General features: G+C 42.4%; 1 protein-coding gene across 1 annotated transcript in view; it reads right to left on the bottom strand.

Moving 5' to 3' along the window:
• LOC308291074 (uncharacterized protein) overlaps window positions 1-17,138 on the bottom strand; it is a gene marked incomplete at its 3' end in the record, with an annotated part of 428,814 nt that extends 411,676 nt beyond the window's left edge. Inside the window, exons 1-8 of the mRNA XM_080732988.1 lie at window positions 16,951-17,138; window positions 12,220-12,288; window positions 11,609-11,677; window positions 10,488-10,556; window positions 4,889-4,957; window positions 4,443-4,511; window positions 2,553-2,624; window positions 1,409-1,531 (exon numbers count right to left, since the gene is read on the bottom strand). Of these exons, the coding sequence (XP_080589114.1) occupies window positions 1,409-1,531; window positions 2,553-2,624; window positions 4,443-4,511; window positions 4,889-4,957; window positions 10,488-10,556; window positions 11,609-11,677; window positions 12,220-12,288; window positions 16,951-17,002 (592 nt within the window). The 5' untranslated portion in view covers window positions 17,003-17,138. The remainder of the gene's footprint in view (window positions 1-1,408; window positions 1,532-2,552; window positions 2,625-4,442; window positions 4,512-4,888; window positions 4,958-10,487; window positions 10,557-11,608; window positions 11,678-12,219; window positions 12,289-16,950) is intronic.
• Between the last annotated feature and the right edge of the window lie 4,383 nt (window positions 17,139-21,521).

The following is a 21,521-nucleotide window of genomic DNA, read 5'->3' as shown; positions in this document are numbered from 1 at the left end:
TACCTGAAAAACTTTCCACATTGGTCACAGTGGCAGGGTTTCTTCACTGGAAGTTGGAAAGCATCTGGGATAAAGAATGAGGGGAGAGAAACATCTTTCATGAAAAACACATGTTTTAAATAATATGCAATCTTGGTTCTATAGGGTAAACTAGTAAGCTTATATGTAGCTATGACGCACATGACACGCTGTGAGTCAGGCATCACGCTGTGAGTCAGGCATCACATTGCCAAAAGGCACCAAAAAATTAGAGAGAAAAGAAAAAAGAAGAGCCAAGCCGATCCATGTGATCTGGGGGCGAGGCCGCAGCGCAGTCGTCCGCAACGCACTCCGAGTCTGCACTCACTCACAGACAGACACTCACCCAGTGGAGATTCAATGGTCATAGACTGATCTGATCTGATACATTTCAAGTAAGAATCAAACATTTTTCCACCTCATGTGAATGAACTTATCCCTGCCCAGCTCAACAACTATGGAATATCAACTTGGCAGAGCAGTTAACCCCGCAAATTTCGTGGACATTTCGCACCCAACAGCCAGTTGCGAGTCAGGCACCAAAAGGTCTTGTGGCGGCCCTGCTTATATGGTTCATACAGCCATAGCTAAATGGTTTAGCATCTTTGTACATAATTGTATAGCATCTCACACCACTTCTTTCATCATATTGATCTAGGTTCATCCACAAGTTAGCAAGGTTATACTATATTTATTATGTCCTGCTTATTACATTTATAAAATGACAATACAGGCATTTTACTGATTGCCTTACTCAAAGTTTGATTAAGGTAAATGGCATGTACCCTAGGGCCTAATCAACAAACAAGCTCAGTTGCCTTGTGGTTAGGGTGTCGGCCTGAGATTCGGAGGCCAGGTTCAATCCCCTGGCCAGGTAATGGACCAATATCTACTCAGGCTATGGGGTGAGAAGTTTGTACGTGAAATAAATATTTTTTTTATAATTCAATGAATATTGCAGTTTTATGCAATTCAGCCTCTAAATCATACATGCAAATTCACATGTTCATGACATTTGGCAAAGATGTAGAGGGTTAGTCCAAAATATCAATGAAACCAATCTTATTCCATTTGGCCAAAGGGGGGCGCCATACGAAGCGTTTGAAAAATCTAACTTTAAATGGGTATAAGTCAAGCCTCGTTTGGATTGAAGACATGCAACTTGCTTACACACGTGCCTTGATAGTGCTGTCAAACGATGAAACTATATAGAATCTATGAAAAGGTTGTGGGGGTCCCTGCTTCATCTCTCTCTCAACTAAGGGGTCCTTGGACTGAAACGTTGAAGACCCCTGATGTAGACACTTGCATTTTTTTAGACGATTACTTCTGTACAGTAAACGTTTTGGAAACGACTCAGTGTATCGTCTTTGTGTATATGGGGCCTTACTGAGGTCCAGGTGGTCTTCAACTTCAACCTCAACTTCAGCAGGTTCCTGTTTAATAGAAACTCCAATAGCTGCCACTGCAGAACTCATCTTCTCCTGCTGGCTGGAATCCACAGACCGCAGGTCTGGAATAGGAAAAAGGACTTTGATGTGATGGGCTGTAGATGAAGATTTTAATGCACATAAATCAGGGGGGACTGTGGATGTGCTTTACGAACAGAGCAGTGACCCAACTGTGAGTGTGTGTGTTGACTGTGTTCACCCACAGCCCTCACGCATTAGAATACTTTCTAATGTGTGAGGGCGCCGTGATACTTTTCAAATGTATATGTTTTTAATGTTTATTTTATTTGACAGTGAAATATTGCTTTAAAGAAAATGTCTGGGGTGCTCATAAAAGCTTGACTAGTGCAATATACCTTTAAAGGAGTAGTTCACCCCCAAAATGACTTTGTTCCTATTTCCTATTCCTATTGATTACTCACGCCAGGGGTTGAGTTCAATAATATTTTTATTTGATTACAATACATTTTCATGGCGTGAGTAATAAATAGAAAAAAGAAAAAAAAAAAACATTTTGGGGGTGAACTACTTACTCCTTTAAAGCTGCATTCCTCTTCTCCCCGGATTTGAACCCTGTTTCCTAGCAAGTGCTGATTTTTTACCATTGAGCTAATAGAGCCTGCCTGCTTGCTCAGGGTCAGGGGATGAATTGATATGTAACCATCGGGTCAAAATTCATGTCAGATCCTGTGTCTAGGTGAGACCTTTGACACGATCTGAATAAGAGCAGAGACAACGTACAACCACCACAATCGTAGAAGTTATATTGTATTTTTATACTCTACCATACAGAGTTGACAAAATGATAATTATTCATTCGATTCAGTCAATCAAAATCACAACCCAGATCGCGTTTCACTTCCGCGCATGCACACGTCCGAAACACAAGGCTTCATGTTTTCCTGTGAATCCAGCGCATGCGTGCTTCCGACGGGGGAGAGAAAGAAAGAGTGACAGATATTCCTGAGTTTACACTATGGTCATAAAGCCTAGGTACAGGTCACTAGGCCAAAACACTATTTATTTATTACATAAACAAAAGAAAGCAGAAAGCAAAAAATATTAATGGTAAAACATGAGTACCTGAGGTGTAGCGTGTCTTTATTGTCTGCTTCCTTCTCAATCTAAGCCGATCGTCGTTCTCACGCTGCTTAGCTGAGAAGGGAAGTTAGAAGAATAGTTGGATACATTTCTGCCTGACAGCGATGATATGTAATATTATCAAACAAGTTGGTTCTGATGATGTACTAAATTGAAATATGTCAATGTAGTGGACAACTGGACAGTCTGGACACAATATATTACAGGGTAAAAAATCATGAGCAGTTAAGAAACAAAGTACATGCACACCTGATTGACATGCCCAGATGCAAATAAAGTAGAACATGAGAAAAAGAATAGTGTCCACACTGGAATAAAGCTCCTCGTTCTAACAGTTTATCAAGGTGTGGATTAGAGATGTGCCGATTGCTAGGTGAGTGATCGGCCGATAATGCCTCTACCGGCTTTGATCGGTATCAGCTTTGCCGATCTACAAGCTAGATCAGCTATTTTCACAATATGTATCTGTGGGACTGAATGTAACCTCAGCTTCAACTCCTACAAGTTGAATTGTATACTAAAGGACCTCAATATACAATGTCAATGCTTTGTAAGAAGAATCCTTATAAATAGAAGAATTTATGGATTTCACGCTGTGATCGGGAATATCGGCATTGCTAGGTGAGTGATCGGCCGATAATGCCTCTACCGGCTTTGATCGGTATCAGCTTTGCCGATCTACAAGCTAGATCAGCTATTTTCACAATATGTATCTGTGGGACTGAATGTAACCTCAGCTTCAACTCCTACAAGTTGAATTGTATACTAAAGGACCTCAATATACAATGTCAATGCTTTGTAAGAAGAATCCTTATAAATAGAAGAATTTATGGATTTCACGCTGTGATCGGGAATATCGGTATCAGCAGATACTGATTCCAGTTGATCGGTGATCGGTATCGCAATCGGAGCATCTCTATTGTGGATCAGTATGCCCCATCTTCACTTCCAGTGAGGCGAGCGAGCAAGTGATGAAAAGTCATTAAACAAGACTGTCCTGACCGTAGCGATGTCGTCCCACATATTTCTCACAGTCTCTATTTGAGTGAGGTTTCGTGGCCGTGTTTCTAACACAAACTATTTGTATTGGTTGAGATCTGATACTTTCCACTTGTTCCTGGAATACAGCTGTTTTGTGAGTGGGTCTTTAGAGAACCACACACAACTAGATCCACACACTACTTTAACTACAACCAAACCCTATGACTATGTAACCACCTGATGCATTAAATGGTTCTGTTCTTCCTCCTGTCTGCTTTTTATGGAAGCCCGTACGTTAGGCTGGACATCTTAACTAGCCCTAACTCAACTAGCCCTAACTCAACTCAACTCCCAGAATACTCTATGTAAGCCATTTAGTGGGTTGTTGGCTGATTTACCACTGTTTCAGGGTTGTGGCACGAGGCGAAGCTCACGACCCTCGAATGGTAAATTGCATTTCTACCACTTCTACCATATAAATTAAAGAAAACACAGTTGTAACTTGCAAGGTTATTTAGTTACAATCAACTGCAACACAACAGTGGGGTGGGTCCATGAGCCAACTCAAGGTTGTTACCACTGTTTTAAGCCAATCAGAATCCATTATCTGAACATGTGACCACAAAAAGTGGTAGAAACTCTAATTGTCTATTCATTGCACTGTGTGTGTGTGTGTGTGTGTGTGTGTGTGTGTGTGTGTGTGTGTGTGTGTGTGTGCGTGCGTACACAGTTATTTTATTTTTTATTTTCTTGATTGGTTCAGGCAATGTCACAACACCATAGCTGACGGTCCATGTGAGGACATTTGGTTGTGAGGTGGCTCATTGCTGGCAAGCAGGATGAGTTACAATCTTCTTCAGGTATTAAAACAAAATGAGTAGTAGTAGTTACCTCTGGCACTGGGTGTCTTCAATGACCGGACCAGCCTCTTACTCTGTCGATCTTTCTCAAGGCGCTGAGCTGAAAATTGAGAACTGATTGATTGATTGATTTATTACTTCATTAGAAGCATAGGAAAAATAGAGGACAGTACAGCTCAGATACAAGGTCTACTAAAACGATTTAAAACACAAGAAAGCACAATGGCTTGTTTACATTGGGGTTTTGTACTCAATTCATAAATGACAGACAAATGAACAGTACTATTGAATTTAGATTAATATCGTGGAAAATAAATCACAGTTGCTCAATCTTTCTTTAGTTTGGAGTCGTTTTTGTAACCCCAAGAAGGCACCTATGGAACAAAATGGACCCCCAACGTCAAATAGGGTGCTATGGGGGTCACAACAAATATTTGGAGACTGGGGGGGGGGGGGGGGGGGGATTTAAGTATTTACCTCTGGCCTCGGGCAACTCCAATGAGCGCATCTTGGCTATTCTGAGCCGATTATGCTCGCGGTCCTCAGCTGAGAATTTAGATGGCATTTATGTCAGAATTAATATCACAATGTAATAATGCATGAAGATCTAGTAGTCCGACTGTTTTGGGCAAAAATCGTGCACTTTATGATAAAAGCATGACATTTGGCACACAGTTAGAATATGCCATAATTATGGAACAGTTTTGGCTATAGGCAGGGACATCGCAAATGTGTCTTTGTGGGAGCCAAGTCGAAAATAATACAAAAAATAAATGTGCTTTAAGTAGCATGTGTGGGGTCAAACTAGGTTTTTTTGGGGGATTCTGATCCAATGCAAGCACTATTGTTTTGCACGATAAACATTCTTTTCCAAAAAACAGCCCCCCACAAAACTGTGAAAAGTGATGACTCATCACTTAACCATAGTTTTGTGGGGCCCGTTTTTAGCCCAAATAATCTTTTTTGTGCAAAACAAATGTTAATCTGATGAATGAAGTGAGTTTTCAGAGCTTTGCAGTTTGCTTTGATATTGCACAGATGACAAACACACTGTAAAGCATCAAGAAGACAGCAAAATGCAGTACATAAACACACACGCGCGCGCGTGCGTGCGTGTGTGTGTGTACAAGCACGCGTGTCTGCCATGGGCCACAGTCCATTGCAGCAGCCATGTGTGCACATGCTTGACATAGTGTCTGCCATTGGCCACTGTGGATAGAGAATATGAATGAATGGACGTACGTACGTATTATTTAGGAGGTTAATATTATATCGTGGAGGGTTCACATGCTAGACGTGTGGTGTGTGCGACTCTGATGCATATGCATCGAGGGACCAAGGGAATCAGATGTGCATTGCTTCCACGTGCGTCACACATAGGGAAGTTGCTAGGCCAATCAGAGGTAGGTGGGGGCGGGTCTTTACGTACGCAGGCTGTAAGAACAGCTGAGCCATGCAACATCGGAACTGGCTCTGTTGAACTGAATTGTAGTCCTTGGATAAGTCCCGGAAAAGACTGGCCAGTAGTCACTTTGACTGACAGCGATCCCTTGGTTTTTCCAGGAAGTCCGGACAACAATTGTTGCACTCACTCCAATGAACTGCAGAGGCGAACAAGGCATCTAGCTCTTTATATCTGTGGGTTGGACCACCTCACACCAAGTTAGAACTTAGCCTATTTTTTATGTAAATAAATAGCTTCTAAGTCAAGACTTACGCATTACTAACATTTCAGCTGTTGCACTACACAAATTATTTAGTGTTATTTAGAGATAACGTATCTCTAACTAACCACTAAATATTTACATCAGCCTTTTGGCAGCACTAAAGGCACCAAGCAGACTACTTCGAACGGCTTCAAACTGCTAGTCTGTTGTCGTCTGCTGGTATTAGTTGGCAAACTTGTCATTTAAAATTCGGGCGAGGGAACATTGCATTCAGATGACACCTTGTGCATCTGCTATACAACCAAAATGTGGAACGCCCTACCGAAGGCCTTAAAGGAGTGTGGTTCCCTAGCATCCTTTAAAATCGCCCTGAAAAAACACTTACAGGCGGCAGCCATTCGCAACTGGCAATAACAAACCTAGTCCAGCCTCCCCTGACCCTTCTTTGTATTTACCTACTGTATATATATATTAGGGCTGGGATGCGATTAAAAATTTTAATCACAGGCTCTGTGATTAATTAATCGCATTTTAATCGCACATCGATATTTGACCTGAGAAGCATTTCTTTTCAAGTAAAACTCATTTTGTTGTACGAGTGAATAAACAAGTGAGTTTTTTTAAATCTAAATTTTGCATTCACTGGGCCAAGCAAAGCGCTCTGATCGACTACTTCTCCCTTTGCATTTGTTGTCTCTTCTTGGTTGGTGCATTGCTATGATCGGTATGCCCGAAAGTGAAGGTTCTTTGGTGCAAAAACTAAGAGCGATTAAAATGCGTTAATATTTTTAATCGTGTTAATTTTCTGTAATTAATTAATCGCAATTAATCAGTTAAAGTCCCAGCCTTAATATATAGTTTTGCACTGTTTATTTTATTTTTATTTACTTTTATTTTTTGACTATCTACTGCATAGTACTGTATTCTATCTGTCTGTCATTCAACTATGGAAATAAGCTTAGTCTTTTCTAGGATCTCCTTTTAGTTGACCTTGTACCAGTGAACTGTTCCATCATGAAACTGTACCTTTTTCTATGCAAACTTCTAATAAAGTCTTCAATCAATCAATCAATCAATCAATCAATCAATCGATAGCCTGCAGCGCTGCACCAAGCACACGTCTAAAATTGGTCTAACACTGGACGAGAAATTTATGTTTTTTATACGTCTAAAACATTGATTGGACGTCTAGGGGTCTAAAGATCAATCTAAAAAAGCTAGAATATTATGTAAAAGTTAATTTTCTAAATATTTTGTTAAACTTTCATACATTCTAGATCCATTGTGCATGCAGTGAAATATTCAAACCCTTTTTTTGTTTCAATTTTGATTGTTATTGCATACAGCTCTTGAAAATCAAAAATCCATATCTCAAAATATTAGAATACTGTATTACACGTGACCACTCAAAAGGATTTACAATACAGAAATATTAAATATTATAATATTTTGAAAGGATATGTTAATTTATGCCATCAGTACTTGGTATTTCCAATTTCCATAGCTGATCTACAAGCTCACAATGCATTGCAACACATTGCTAGCTTGTAGATCTGCTATTTTCTAAAGATTTTAATACATTTTATATACTTAAGTACATTTTGATACCGATACTTTTGTAATTTTACTTTAGGTACATTTTTTTATTCCAGACTTGTACTTGGCAGGAGTCTCCTAAATGTTGACCTCATCTCCTGCGGTGCTCCTGAATTGTCATTTCTCCTCAGGCATGCAAACGTGTAGCTTTTCGGCGAAAATCGCCGTTTTGAATCCAAATTGGTCATTTGTGTGAATCGTGCAGATTCGTTAAAAAAATGTTTAGGGGGGTGGGGGGGTGTCGTGTCGTCAGAGCAGCAGTGAGAAGAGGAGCGTTTATTTCTTATTCTCGGCGCCGTCCATTTTGTCAGTACAATGGTGTTGAAGGTGGAAGGGGAAGTGGGTTGTTTTGTTTTTTAACAAATCAAGCGCTCCCTGAGTCCCTTCTCTTTGTGACGTCGTCGTCAGCTGGCAGCGCTCAGTCAACAACACTGACTGCACTCAATGCACTGACTGCGAGCCCTGACAGAGGCAGAGCTGAGCGCTCAAAGCTTGCAAAGACAGTTGCCGTAGTTGTGGTGTGACTGTGGACTGTTGGCTGTTTGATTCGCTTGCATCGCGGTCGTGCGCTATTCTGCATCGATGCGTGATGTGATATTATCGGTTATAGCCTTGTTGATTTTATGATGATTCGCTAGCTTAGCCACATGCTAACGCTAGAGTTGCCGTGACTTCTTCCTACAGAAGGAGGAGGCTGAGACAAGTCACAAAAAGTCTGGTCTCTCAACTTAAGAACGGACTAACTGAGCTCGAGTTACAAGTGAAAAGGATCGACCTTTTATTTGACGATGATGGCTAGCTAGATTGCAAAAAGTCAGCCAGGAGAATCCACTAAATGAATCATTTGTGACTGTAATTTACAACTGTTTCCCAAACACTGGGTCGGGACCCATGTGTGGGTCGTGGACACATTTTTATGGGTCCCTTCATTTTTGGTTTCCTACATTTCGTTCGGTTTTAATTATTTCAAAACATTTTCAAAAAACATTCCCTCCCCAAAAAAGCTAAACATTTCATGATTTAAAAAAAAAAAAAAAAGTAAATTACTTTTTTAATTTCATGAATAAATAATACAAAATGATATAAGAAATGAGCTTAGAAAACAAATAGGCCTATTTAAGAAGTAGTTAAAATAGCCGATCTACAAGCTCACAGTGCACATTGTCACTGTCTATGCCTGTTTATTAAAGACAAGTCCCTAAATATTAAGATATTCCTATAACTACCGGTATATCTGTAGGCTATATTATTGTAGATTTAATTTTCTTTATTATATCTAGAACAATTGGTGGTAGGCAACAAGTCCAATTTTGCTGCATACCGGTATGTATGATATGTATGAGTAAGTCACTGTTTAACCGAGTTAGAAACGTGCAAATTCAGTAAAAAAAGGTCCAAAATTTCGCGCCGTGCTGCGCGCGGCGCACATTTTATCCCCATAAAAATGTGTCACCTTTTTCACCTTGGGGCTGTTTGCATGTCTGTCTCCTGGATTTGGTATCAAACTCCCAAAATTCACCAGAGCACTGGAAATTACATCTGCTGCCAAAACCCTCAGACCCCCCGCTTGAGGGGTGGGGAAAGTGCATATACGGAGACATTGATGTTCTACTTTTTGCGTTTTAATGGCTTAAATTGTACGTCATTGTCCACGCTAGTAAAGCAAGCCTGATAAAGTATCAACCATGAAAAATTCAACACAACACAGGACAATAGTGTGTTAAAAAATTAATAACAAAGCTGAAAGCAGCGATGACCGGGCCCTTGCAACTCTACCTACGTCACAAGGGGCAGCTGTTACACTATTACACTTATTGCTCTATTATTAGGCCTACACGATTGCCCTATTACACTATTACACTTATTACACTATTACACTTATTGCCCTTTTACACTATTATACGTATTAAACAATTACACTTATTACACTATTACACTAATTGCACAATTACACTCATTGTGCTATTACACTTTTTTTGTACCCGATGGTGCGAGAATATCAAGCTTGCCAGATATTCTCGGAGGCACTCCCGAGGTCATAAAAACTCAATTTACATAATCGTATGGCGTCGGGATCAAGTTCAAAACCAAGACCGCGTTTGTGTACTCTTTGAATGAGATGTGGATGCAGGCAGAAGAACACATACTGTACTTAAATTAGTGTAAAATGAGACAGTAGTATTTAAACCTATACTATGTAACTTTTTTTATAAAACAAATCTTAAAATTGTCCTAACTGTTAAATCGCTAAAGTTTTAGAACCCCCACTCCGTGGATTTCAGCTCTGAAAGCCTTTTCTTTATATGTTTTCTACTGGCAGTGACCGGGGCGGTCTTTCGCGCGAAAATTGCGTCATCATACTACCGGCCAATCACAGCGAGGGTTATACAACTGCCGGCCAATCACAGCGCATCTTGAAGTGGGGTCGCTATGGCAGCCATATTTGTTGTCGCCCGTTTGTACCATCCCTTCTCTAGGTAATTTCGCCTACCAGGCAGGGTGAAGGAGTCCGTATCTCTGGAATTACTGAACGCACAGGAACAAGGGACCCCTTAAAAGATGGATCTCAGCGAGGTGGAGGCAGACGCGGGGGTCTGAAGGTACGAAAAACGTCCGAAAGACGCGGACGCGACCGCGGTTTGCTATAGGGCTAATGACCACTAGTTGGGCATCTTACACAGTATAGCTTTAATGTTGAGAGTAATATATAATGTGTGCAATGAATGATATATGTCATAATGCAGTTGGCAGTGAAAGTGTGACAGGGCTGTTGTGGTCTGAATGCAATAAAGAAAATGAATGAGTGTAATTACCTCTTGCCTTTGACGACTGCAATGAACGTCTAGCGGCGCTGCGGAGGCGCTGGTGCTCACGGCGCTCATCTGAGAAAGGAGATGGCAGGTATATATGAGTATCTATTCTGTAGGTGTACTTATTAGCACGTTACTCCATGAAAGAGATTTGGACGCAGGCAGAAGAATACATACTTAGTGTAAAATGAGACAGTAGTATTTAATGTTGAGACTCAGTGTTGCCCGATCCCGATCACGTGATCGGATCGGCCGCCGAAATGGTCATTTTTTTAAGATCGGAGATCGGGAAAAAAATATCGAAACAAAAAAAGTTTTTTTTTTTTTTTTTAAATATTTTCTGGGAGTAGTGAAAGTTACAGGTAAGGTGAATGCGATATGAAACGTAAGCTTACCATAATCACAGTAATCCTTAATCATTTTCAATCATATTCAAGGGCTTTTGGAGAAATGAGACAGACACAGACAGAGCCCTGCAGAGGGGAGGTGATTGTGTCAGACTCTGTGTCCAGCTGGCAGCTGATGCCAATAAGTAGTAATGGCCCCTTGTAATCGATCAAAGGAAGGCAATTATGTCTCTCTGCACTGTCAACTAGCTGCATACTTTTCAAGCAGACTGGTTAATTGGTAAAAAATGGCCAATGTTTTACCAGTTTTCATATAGTTTGTTGATTATTTTTGATGCTGTAATGGTCTATTTTATTTTATTTTTTGAGGTATTAAACAGATTTAAAAGTCCTTAAATCATGACTTCACTGCCAAATTTCAAAGGCCACACCAAAGGCCGCTGCACAATGCTTGAGAAACACTGCACTAGTAGGCCTATATCACTATACACTACTCATAAGCTTTGTTTTTAATTTGTTGATTCAGTGCTGCACTAAGTAATTTTTTTTTCTTAATGCCTTGCCAAAAGATGGGATCGGGAAAGATCGGGATCGAATCGGAAGCAATAATATTTGATCTGTATCGGATTGGGAGCAAAAAAAACGTGATCAGGGCATAATATATAATGTGTGCAATGAATCATACAGTATATGTCATATGCAGTTGGCAGTGAAAGTGTGACAGGGCTGTTGTGGTCTGAATACAATAAAGAAAATGAATGAGTGGTATGTAATTACCTCTTGCCTTTGACGACTCCAATGAACGTGTATTGGCGCTGCGGAGGCGCTGGTGCTCACGGCGCTCATCTGAGAAAGGAGATGGCAGGTATATATGAGTATCTGTAGGTGTACTTACCAGTAAGACTCCCTAATCGGGAGATAAGCGACCGTAGGTCACATGTATACACAAAGAGTAGGGAGCAGTGTCCCCAAAAAATGTGGACGGATCCATGTTGATGACATGAGTGTAGACATACTGTGTAGCGATTTGCGTGATTTTAGGGCAAAAATTGGAGGAGCAGTGTCCAAAAATGTGCTTTCAAAAATCGGCCTGAAGGTGGCGCTATATGGGACAGATCCATGTTGATGACATGAGTGTAGACATACTGTGTACTGATTTTGAGTATCTGTAGGTGTACTTATTAGAACGTTACTCCATGAAAGAGATTTGGATGCAGGCAGAAGAATACATACTTACATTAGTGTGAAATGAGACAGTAGTATTTAATGTTGAGAATAATATATAATGTGTGCAATTAATAATATATGTGTCATGTAGTTGGCAGTGAAAGTGTGACAGTGCAGTTGTTGTATGAATACAATAAAGACAATTAATGAGTGGTAATTACCGGTTGCCTCTGGCGTCTCCAATAATCGTGCTGTGGCCTTGCGGAGGCGATCATGCTCACGTTGCTCTTCTGAGAAAGGAGATGGCAGGTATATATGATAATATAGGTGTTAATGTCACATTTACTACATGACTAAAAAGTGGATGCAAGCAGAGCAGGTCAGACATAATATTAGTGTTTGCATGTGATGGGAGGTTGCAATGACTTGTGACTAGGGGTGCCACGGTTCGCTTAGCCCACGGTTCGGTTCGTACCTCGGTTTTGGGGTCACGGTTTCGGTACGGTTTCGGTACGTGTTTTGCATAAAAAAACAAGAAGTTTGACTTTCCAAAAATCTTTTTATTTTGCTTTTAAGCAAATGTAATTATGACAGTGCCTCTTCTTAGCCTTAACTCCTCTTTAAATTATACAGTTGTATTAAAAATATTAACTTAAAAATACACCTTACTGTAGCTCTCTGGCTACTGGAATACTCTATAGTATACACGGTATACAGTAGTATAAAAGGGAAACCATTTCAAAAGAAAATGTTCACATTAACATCTGGCAACTGCCAGCCAAATACAGTGCAATACAGTAGAGGGAACATAAAAGATGGCTAGCACTTCAACAAACACTTCAATCAAATCAATCAATCTTTAGGTTCTTTTGCAGAAAAACAAGCCTGTCAACATTCTCTGGAGCAAGGCGAGAACGGCATGCACTAACAATGTCTCCTGCAGTGGAGAAAACTCTTTCGCTAGGAACAGAGGTTCCTGGCACAGAGAGGTAACGTTGAGCAGCTTTTGCCAAATGGGGGAACTTGCCCTCATTTTCCTTCCACCATTTAAAAGGATTGTCATCCACATTAATGCAGTCCACTAACATGTATAGGTTGACTTCCTCCTCAAGTAGCACGTGAAGAGGCCTGACCTGTTGCTGCTGTGTTTTATAAACCTTTCCAAATAGCTCTGCCATGGCTGTCCTCTTCTTGGGAGGAGGGGAGGATGGATTCCGTCCCTCTGTGGATGCGGATGGCCTTTCCTCAGTCTCCGTCTCTGCTCGACTCTGCAAGATAGAATAATAACACATGTTTTAATTTAAGATATTAGATATAACAGCACAACTAAATGTATATTCTGCTTCTGTGAACTCAATTTAAAGGACCACAATGGAAATAATGTAATGCTTTTTTGTGTTCCATAGACACACATTATTTCCATTGAGGTCCTTTAAATTGACTTCACAGAAGCAGAATATATGCATTTGTGTCAATAATAATTAAAAACATCATATATAATGCAATAATAAAATAACAAAATACAAAAACATGATAATCAAATACCTGCTGTTCGTGCTCCAAGATTTCTGTGGTGAGATCCCTGAAGACTTGGGCTCGGGAGGGTTCATCAATGAATGGCATGGATTTAAACCTGGGATCCAGGGCTGTGGATTTCTTGAGGTACTTTTGGAGGTCAGGGTTTGTGTACCTTTTTTCCATGTCCTTTTTAATGGCTGCTTTGCATTCGGTGATTGTAGGGGAGTCCTCATCTCCTGGCTCTGTGTCTCTGAGGATAATATCCTTCAGAGGGAGGATCATTGATGTACAGTAGTGGGCGTTGTTTCGCTGCTCATGAGTTTTGTCACTTTCTTCAGTGGTTGCAGTAGTTCAATGAGTTGTTCTGCCATTCGTTGTTCATTATCATTCAACACTGCCATGTCCTTGGTGACATTCTTCTTGACACCTTTGTCCATTAATGCAGAATAGATGGCAGGCTGCTGTTCCACATATCGCTCCAACATGTCATGTGTTGTATTCCACCTAGTGGTGACATCATGGATTAACATCAGTTGTTTCAAATCTAATGATTTTTGTTTCTCTTTCAAAACACCGTTGGCTGTGGTGCTCTTGTGAAAGAAACCGACCACTCGCCTCACTTTCCCAAGGAGGCGACACACAGAGCTGATTGACACTGCCTTCTTGGCGGCCAGATTAACAGTGTGGGCAAAGCAGCCGATCTGTGGCCCCAGTCCCTCGGCCTCATTGACGGCGTTGACAATATTTGAGGCATTATCAGTGGTGACTGGGATGGTAAAATTTGGCCGCTTCAACTTCCACTCGTCCACTGCATTGCACAGTTCGTCGGCCAAGTTGGCGCTCGTGTGGCTTTCATATATGGGGCGAGTTTGCAGGACAGCGCTTTTCATTTCCCAGTCCAGCATATAGTGGGACGTCACAGTGAGGTAACTTTCGACTGCCCGAGACGTCCACCCATCAGTAGTCAGTGAGGTGTTTTGTGCTTTAGACATCTCATCCTCGATTTGTTGGCGAGTTGTCTCATAGAGGTCGGGGATAACGGTGTCAGTGAAATATGTACGACCGGGGAGAACGTAACGTGGATCCATAATTTTCATCAAATAAACAAAGCCTGGATCCTCAACCACGGAAAACGGCTGCATATCTTTAGCAACAAACACCCCCACTGCACGGGTTATCGTCTTGTGTCTTTGGGCGTTAAAGCTGTACGGCTCATGGAAAGCATCGCCTATGGTGGGCTGTTTGTTTGCGGGTGTTACCTGTGATGTCCTGGTTTGAGAGAGGGTCATGCCTGGGTGTTGACGGCTCAGATGGGCGCTCATATTGGAAGTGTTTCCACTTGAGTAACGGACGATGTGCACATCGTGTTGTTTCTGTCCACTATTTTCTCTCCTTCATCACCGTACTGGACAGGGAAACCGAAATGTCGCCACACCGCTGACTTAAAAGAAGCAGGTGCTTCGGTAAACTTTGGTCTCTCTCTCTCCTCTCTACCGCCACTTGCCATGCTTTTTCTTTACTGTTACGTTTTTCTGTCGCTGTGAGGACTCAACTGTTGTGCTCTGCTGCGAGTGTGTGATCCTCGGCTCTTGTTACAGTCAGTAGGTGGGGGTGAGGGCTACTGTGATTGGACATTATTTACTCGCGGGGCGGGGTTTTGTGCAGCATGTACTGCTAGTGGAGATCTAGGGCATGATGCACAGTGGCCAGCTCAGCTGTAAGAAATGAATTAATTTGCAAACAAGACCGCGGTTCATAGGCGTATTGAACCGTGCAGGGCGTACCGTACGGTTCGGTTTTATACCGTGAACCGTGGCACCCCTACTTGTGACTGTAACTGAACCTGAATCGCTTGCCACACCCCTTTAAATTTTTATTTTGGCGATTCAGGGGTCTAGAATTCCTCTCACTGAAGAGGCCTTCCTCGTTCGAAAATCCGTACGGCGAATCAGCGGCATGAATCAGCGTCTTGTGATCAGCGTGGGTGGGGGATTCCCAGAACTCATGTGCGTTTCCAAGTAAACAAGCGCCGTACCGTACCGCGCGTCGCGGTAAAATGCGGTAAATTGCGGTAAAATGCGATCGTATTGATCTCGCTATGAAACACCAGTAGCAGGCATGTTATGTTGTGTTTGATTACTAGTTCGTAGTGCTCCTATTCTGCCTGTTTCTTTTGTTAGCAAGTAGCACTAGCAAGCAACAGGCTAGCCACTAGCCAGCCACACAACAACACTACGTCATGTGTTGGTCAGACGTTGAACCAATCGCAGAAGACTGCCTCTTTGGCAACGCCCATCCCTGCAATTGCCCTAGGTTAGACCAACTTCAGACTGAATAATGGAGTGAAACGAAATGTCAATTCAGGCTGAGTGTCAGGCTAATATTCAGGCCTATTTTATACAGGCTATTTGAAAATAGGCGATATGAGACGTGTTGTGAGCTTTCAAACATTTTAGTACTTTTACTCCCCAAACGGGGGTCTGGAGGTCCTCCCCCCGAAACCTTTTGTAGATCTGTGTTCTGGTGAATGTTGCTATTTTTATAATTTTATTATGCTAGCTTTACTTGCATTGCAAAAGGGTGGGTACAATATCAGCAATTAAAAATGCAAAAAGTAGGTGTACAGAATTTGATTTGATAAATGAAGACCCATCTGTACTAATAATCACTACAACTGCAAGTGAATATATCTGAGATTCCTTGCACTGCCCACACCCCTGCACACATAGTAGATGTAATGTCCTGTGTTCTGCTGATTTTTTGGAGTTTGATACAGAATCCAGTAGAAAATCCAATAGTGTTACCATTGAGCAAAGCCCCCAATCCAGGAGAAATTCAGGCAAAATGACAATTCAGGATCATGGCAGGAGATGGGGTCAAAATTCAGGAGACTCCTGGCAAATACAGGAGTGTTGGCAAGCCTGTACACAGTGCAGGGGCAAAGAGCTGTATTTTTCACTTTTGTTCCATTTTAAGTGTATTCAGGGGCAAAGAGCTTTATTTTTCACTTTTGTTCCCTTTTAGTGTATTTTGATGGTAATACTTTTGTACTGTTACTCAAGTAACACATTCGAACACACACATTTTACTTGTAACAGAGTACTTTTACCTAAGTAGAAACATTTCAGTACTTTTCCATTCGCAGCATCCACGGATGTTGCGGTGTTATACACCGAATCGTGACCTATAGAAAACGGTGCCCGCAAAGTGTTGTTGTTTTAAATAATGTTTATGTAATTTCTACACAGATGCTGTTTGTTTTAGGTCATTTCCTCACACATGTTGTTGTTCATAGCTTAGGATAGGATAGTAGGCCTATTGAGTAGGCCATGGGAGGGAGAAAAAAAGTGAACACACAAAAGTGCACACACACTCACAGACAACACGCAGACAGACACTGTTCCCCCAAACATAGCATCATTTGACAAACATACCTGTGCTCTTTCGCTTCCGTGGCGAGAGAAGAGTCCTTTTTTTCCGAGGCATGGCATGTGCACTAGCCAGCTGGAGCTAGACATCATCCCCACACATGTTAAAACCTATGGTTAAAACATGCCCCAGGTAGAAGTAGAAGAGACGTCAGTCTATTCTACTCTGTGTCAAGGGAAAAAAGCCATACCACTCTGAGTCCATGGACTGGATATTTTGCAACCTGTGTTTGTTCTCTCAAAGCCGTAACACTCTGAGTCTCTCCCCCTCCCTCTCCTTGGAATGCGCTGTTTGTGCACAGGCAGACAGAGTGGAACTAGCCTGGGCTGGCTTCCAATTTCGGGCTTTTGATCCGGTCGGGAGCGGAAGGGCTCCTACGTTTTTCTGTAGTCCAAAACGGACTACACTTTGGCCGGAAACAACGACCGGAAACAGTTTTAACCCGTACTTGCGCATGCGCTAACTACTTGCGCATGCGCTAACTGGGTTGAAACTGTTTCCGGTCGTTGTTTCCGGCCAAAGTGTAGTCCGTTTTGGACTGCGTGATTCCTAAACCCACCAGGCTTGAGTTAAGACCCGCCTCGCGGAAACGCAAGGACTTCCAGGAGTGGCTGAAATCCCTGCCTGACACATGGAGGGTGGTTAAAGTCAGAGGCATGAAGACTTGTTTGTACTTGAGAAAAGCCTGCATTTGCACAATGCACAACTATTAATTTCTCACTACAGTGCTCAAAATAAACTGTGCTAAAAAAACTTTAATTGTACTGTGCTTAATAAAGGGAAAACTTTCTCTTGCTAAAGAGAAAAACGTACAGAGAAAGCTATTATTTTGTCACTACTGTGCTCAAAATAAAAACTCTTACTGATTATCAGTTAAATTGTTATGGTTTGGATATGGCTTTGGGCCTATTATGCTGCGTGTATTATTGTAATGGATCAGTAGGTAGTAGTAGGTACTTTGCACTTGAGCGAGCAGCACTAACGTTCATGACATGGGCACTTTCATACTTAAGATTATCGAGGGGAGGCGGGTCTTAACTCAATCCTGGTGGGTTTAGGAATCACGCTTTTGGACTACAGAAAAACGTAGGAGCCCTTCCGCTCCCGACCGGATCAAGCGGCCCGTTTAGTAAACGAAGACCAGGCTTTCCCCCAGCGGAAAGCCTGGTGATGCGAGTGTAATCAGTGTGACTGAAAGCAGGTGCGTTCAGTTGCACCACCCATACAGCTCAGTATATACGGTGTATGGGCGGGCATAGCGTTAGGATGCGTTTGCCCAGGTTGCCTCACTTCCTCGTCACACTGGTGCACAACAGGTGGTGTTTGTATTCGCAGCGTCAAGACGTCCATGTGGGAGCTGTAGCAGAGTCCTCCTCTTGACCGTGTGTGCGTTTACACAAGAAACAAACGACGTGTGACGAGCAGATAGAGCCAGTCCAGGGAGTGTGTTTGTGCGTGGCTACACACGTCTGGAGACGGTGCAGTGCGTGCGGCGACAGCACAAACGCTGAACATTCAGTCTGGGAGTCCCTGACCGTCTGTTTTGAATGCCTTCTGTCAGGCCGCTGTTCTTTTAACCTTGGTTTTGTATTGTTTTTAATTATTATCTATGCTGCTACCTGAGTTATTTGATATGTTGATTTGGTCAACATTATAGTTACACCTCTAAGAAGCAAAGGGAACTGAAACTATCTGATATATTGCATTTGGTCAGCATTAATGTTACACGTCCAAAAAAGCAGGAGAACCTAAACTAGTCCAGCCGAAAAGGCAGAAATAAGAGTTGGGGCTTACAGATCTACTCTAGGGGTTTGCTGTGCTGTGTAGTAGAGTGCATTTTTGCCTTTTTTTCATTTTATTCATTTTGTTGTGTTTTATTCTATTTTGCTGTGTTTTAAGTGTGGGGCTACCCCCCTCCCTGGAGTATTTTAAAGCAGCTCACAGCAATATTATTCCGGCCATTTGGTGGCACTGTTTAACTGGTTCCCTGGCTACTGGACGTAACTATTAAAGTATGAACTCAACTATATTACCTGAGCCAACCCTTTAGTTCACCTACTGCTACATTGGTGTCTGTGAATCTGATACATGCATAATTCTCCTAAACTGTGAATAAATGTTACTTTTTTCCAACCACTTGTTATTATTCACTCAAACTGAATACTTACCTTTAAACCCGGGTCTCTCACCCAGTAATTGAGAGTGGCGTTGTCAGTTACATGTACAGGAGTGCTTAGCGCCTCCATGTGGTTACAATTGGCGTTGTCGGCAGGATCATTGGTTGGTTGGAGAATTGTGCATTGTATGGTTGGTAGCAGCATAGTAGGTTTTAGTCTTGATTTTTAAGAGATTTCTTTTTAAAAGAACAGCGGTTGGCAGCGAAGACGCCCCCCCCCCCTCCGTGGATTGACACGGTGCAACCTCGTCTGACAGTTTCTCCGGAACAGTCGTCATGGAGGAAGAAATGCTCCAACTACGGGAGGAGTTGGCACAGCTCCGAGCTGAGAATCAGAGACTGTTAGGTCGGGCCGAAACGGTGACATTGTCGAGCCGAGCATCTGACTCTCACTCTACTGATGAGGTACCGACACCACCACAAAGAAGGGAAACAGTTTACCTACCTAGGGAACGAAAATGCCCTAGGTTTTCAGGTTCTTTATTGGCTGGGTCCCTAACAGTGGATGAGTGGGTAGAGGAAGTGGAGAGTTGCTTAAGGGCAAGACATATGTCAGCGTCTGACAAAGCACTGTTTGTTTATGACCATCTAGAGGGTGCGGCACGTACTGAAATAAAATTTAGAGAAAACAGAGTTAAGGAAGATGCTAATCAGATCATTGCCATCTTAAAAGAGCTGTATGGATGTTCAAAATCCTATGTGTCCTTACAACAAAAATTCTTTGACAGAAGACAGAAAGGAGAATCATTGCAGGATTTCTCCCATGCCCTTATGTCATTAATGGAAAGAGTGCAATTATGTAACCCTCAAGCTATGTCCAATTCATCGATTTTGCTGCGAGACCAGTTTTGTGAAAATGTTCGGGACCATATGCTGCGCAGACAATTAAAGACCTTGGTAAGGCAAAATGGAGAACTGACCCTACTAGACATTCGCAGAGAGGCGGTCCGATGGGTTGAGGAGGGTCAGCCCTCAAAAGAAAAGTATGTACGCCCCATCCCACAAACTTGCGAAGCTCAGGCCACGGCCACCAGTGAAGCTGTTGGGGTAGGTCAATCTGATTTGGCTGAGTTAAAGAGCATGTTTGTTAAGCAGCAAGCTCAACTAGATTTGATTACACAAACTCTAAAGTCTAATATGAATGCAAGTAGAGGCAACTTGTCGTTCTCCAGGGTTAGCAGATTCCAACGAGCCCCTGATGGCCGACCCATTTGTCTTAAGTGTGCGCAGCCAGGTCACATTGCTCGATATTGTACCCAAGAGACCTCGCCACCACAAGCCAATACTGTCCCTGCACAGACCACTCTGTCGGGAAACTAGAACCCTCCAGCATTCAGAGTCAAATGCTGGGAGGGGGCTGTTCAGACTCCAATACAGAACATCAAGAAATAATTCGCAAGTTGATTGGGCCTTGTTCTGTGGTAATGGTGGCCATGGGTGGCATAGAGGTGCCTTGTTTGTTGGACACTGGGTCTATGGTCACCACCATTACAGAAAGCTGCTTTCACGAGCATTTTGCACACTTGTCAAAACGTGAACTACAGGATTGTAGGTGGCTAGGTCTCAAGGCAGCTAATGGGTTGGATATACCATATCTAGGGTATATTGAGCTTGATGTAAAGGTACTCGATACATGTTTATCTAGTCGGGGCATATTGATTGTAAAAGATCCACCGGAGGGTGTTCTAACCAGTCGTAAGAAAGCCACCCCTGGCATCTTGGGCATGAATATCATTATTGACTGTTACCGGGAGCTATTCGAGCAGCATGGCACCAACCTATTCGAGAGCTCTGCTGTGCAGTCGGCAGCCGTGGCATGGAAGCGGGCCCTTCGCCACTGTGAAAAAGTCGAGGCCATTGTAAGTGCATCATCAGCATTTAAAGTTAGGGTGCAAGGCAAACGTCCCATATGTGTTGCTGCTGGAACATTGTCAATGGTTCCTGTCACTTGTCCCCAGGTTCCACCTATGGCGTTTTTGCTTGAACCCCTTGGTCCTTTGGATGGGTGTCTCCCAGAGGGTTTGCTCGTCTCTCCGGCTTTAGTCCATGCGGAGAGAGGTACCCTCTATGCACCAGTCACCAATGTAGGTCAGTCTGATGTATGGCTTGTACCTCGTAGAGTAATAGGTACTGTGCAGGTGGTAGAGAGCGGCGAGATTGTAGCGGGTAATTCCCCCAATATAGAACTGTCTATTGATGCTGCCACCCAAGAATGTACAGCCTATGTTTCAGAGCAAGCTATAGAATTAGACGTTAATGCTTCCATTGATATTGAGCAGCTTGAATTTCTTGGTCTCACCCCTGCTGATAAGGTGGATGCTAAACGTTTACTGACTAAATACAAGCACGTATTTGCTAAAGGTGAGGGCGATTTAGGATGCACCAACCTCATTATGCATG

The sequence above is a fragment of the Nannobrachium achirus genome, assembly GCF_963921795.1.
Source record: "Nannobrachium achirus genome assembly, chromosome: 9".
Lineage (NCBI taxonomy): Eukaryota > Metazoa > Chordata > Actinopteri > Myctophiformes > Myctophidae > Nannobrachium > Nannobrachium achirus.
Note: the sequence above shows the minus strand (reverse complement) of the source record. Positions and strands in the feature narration are given on the sequence as shown.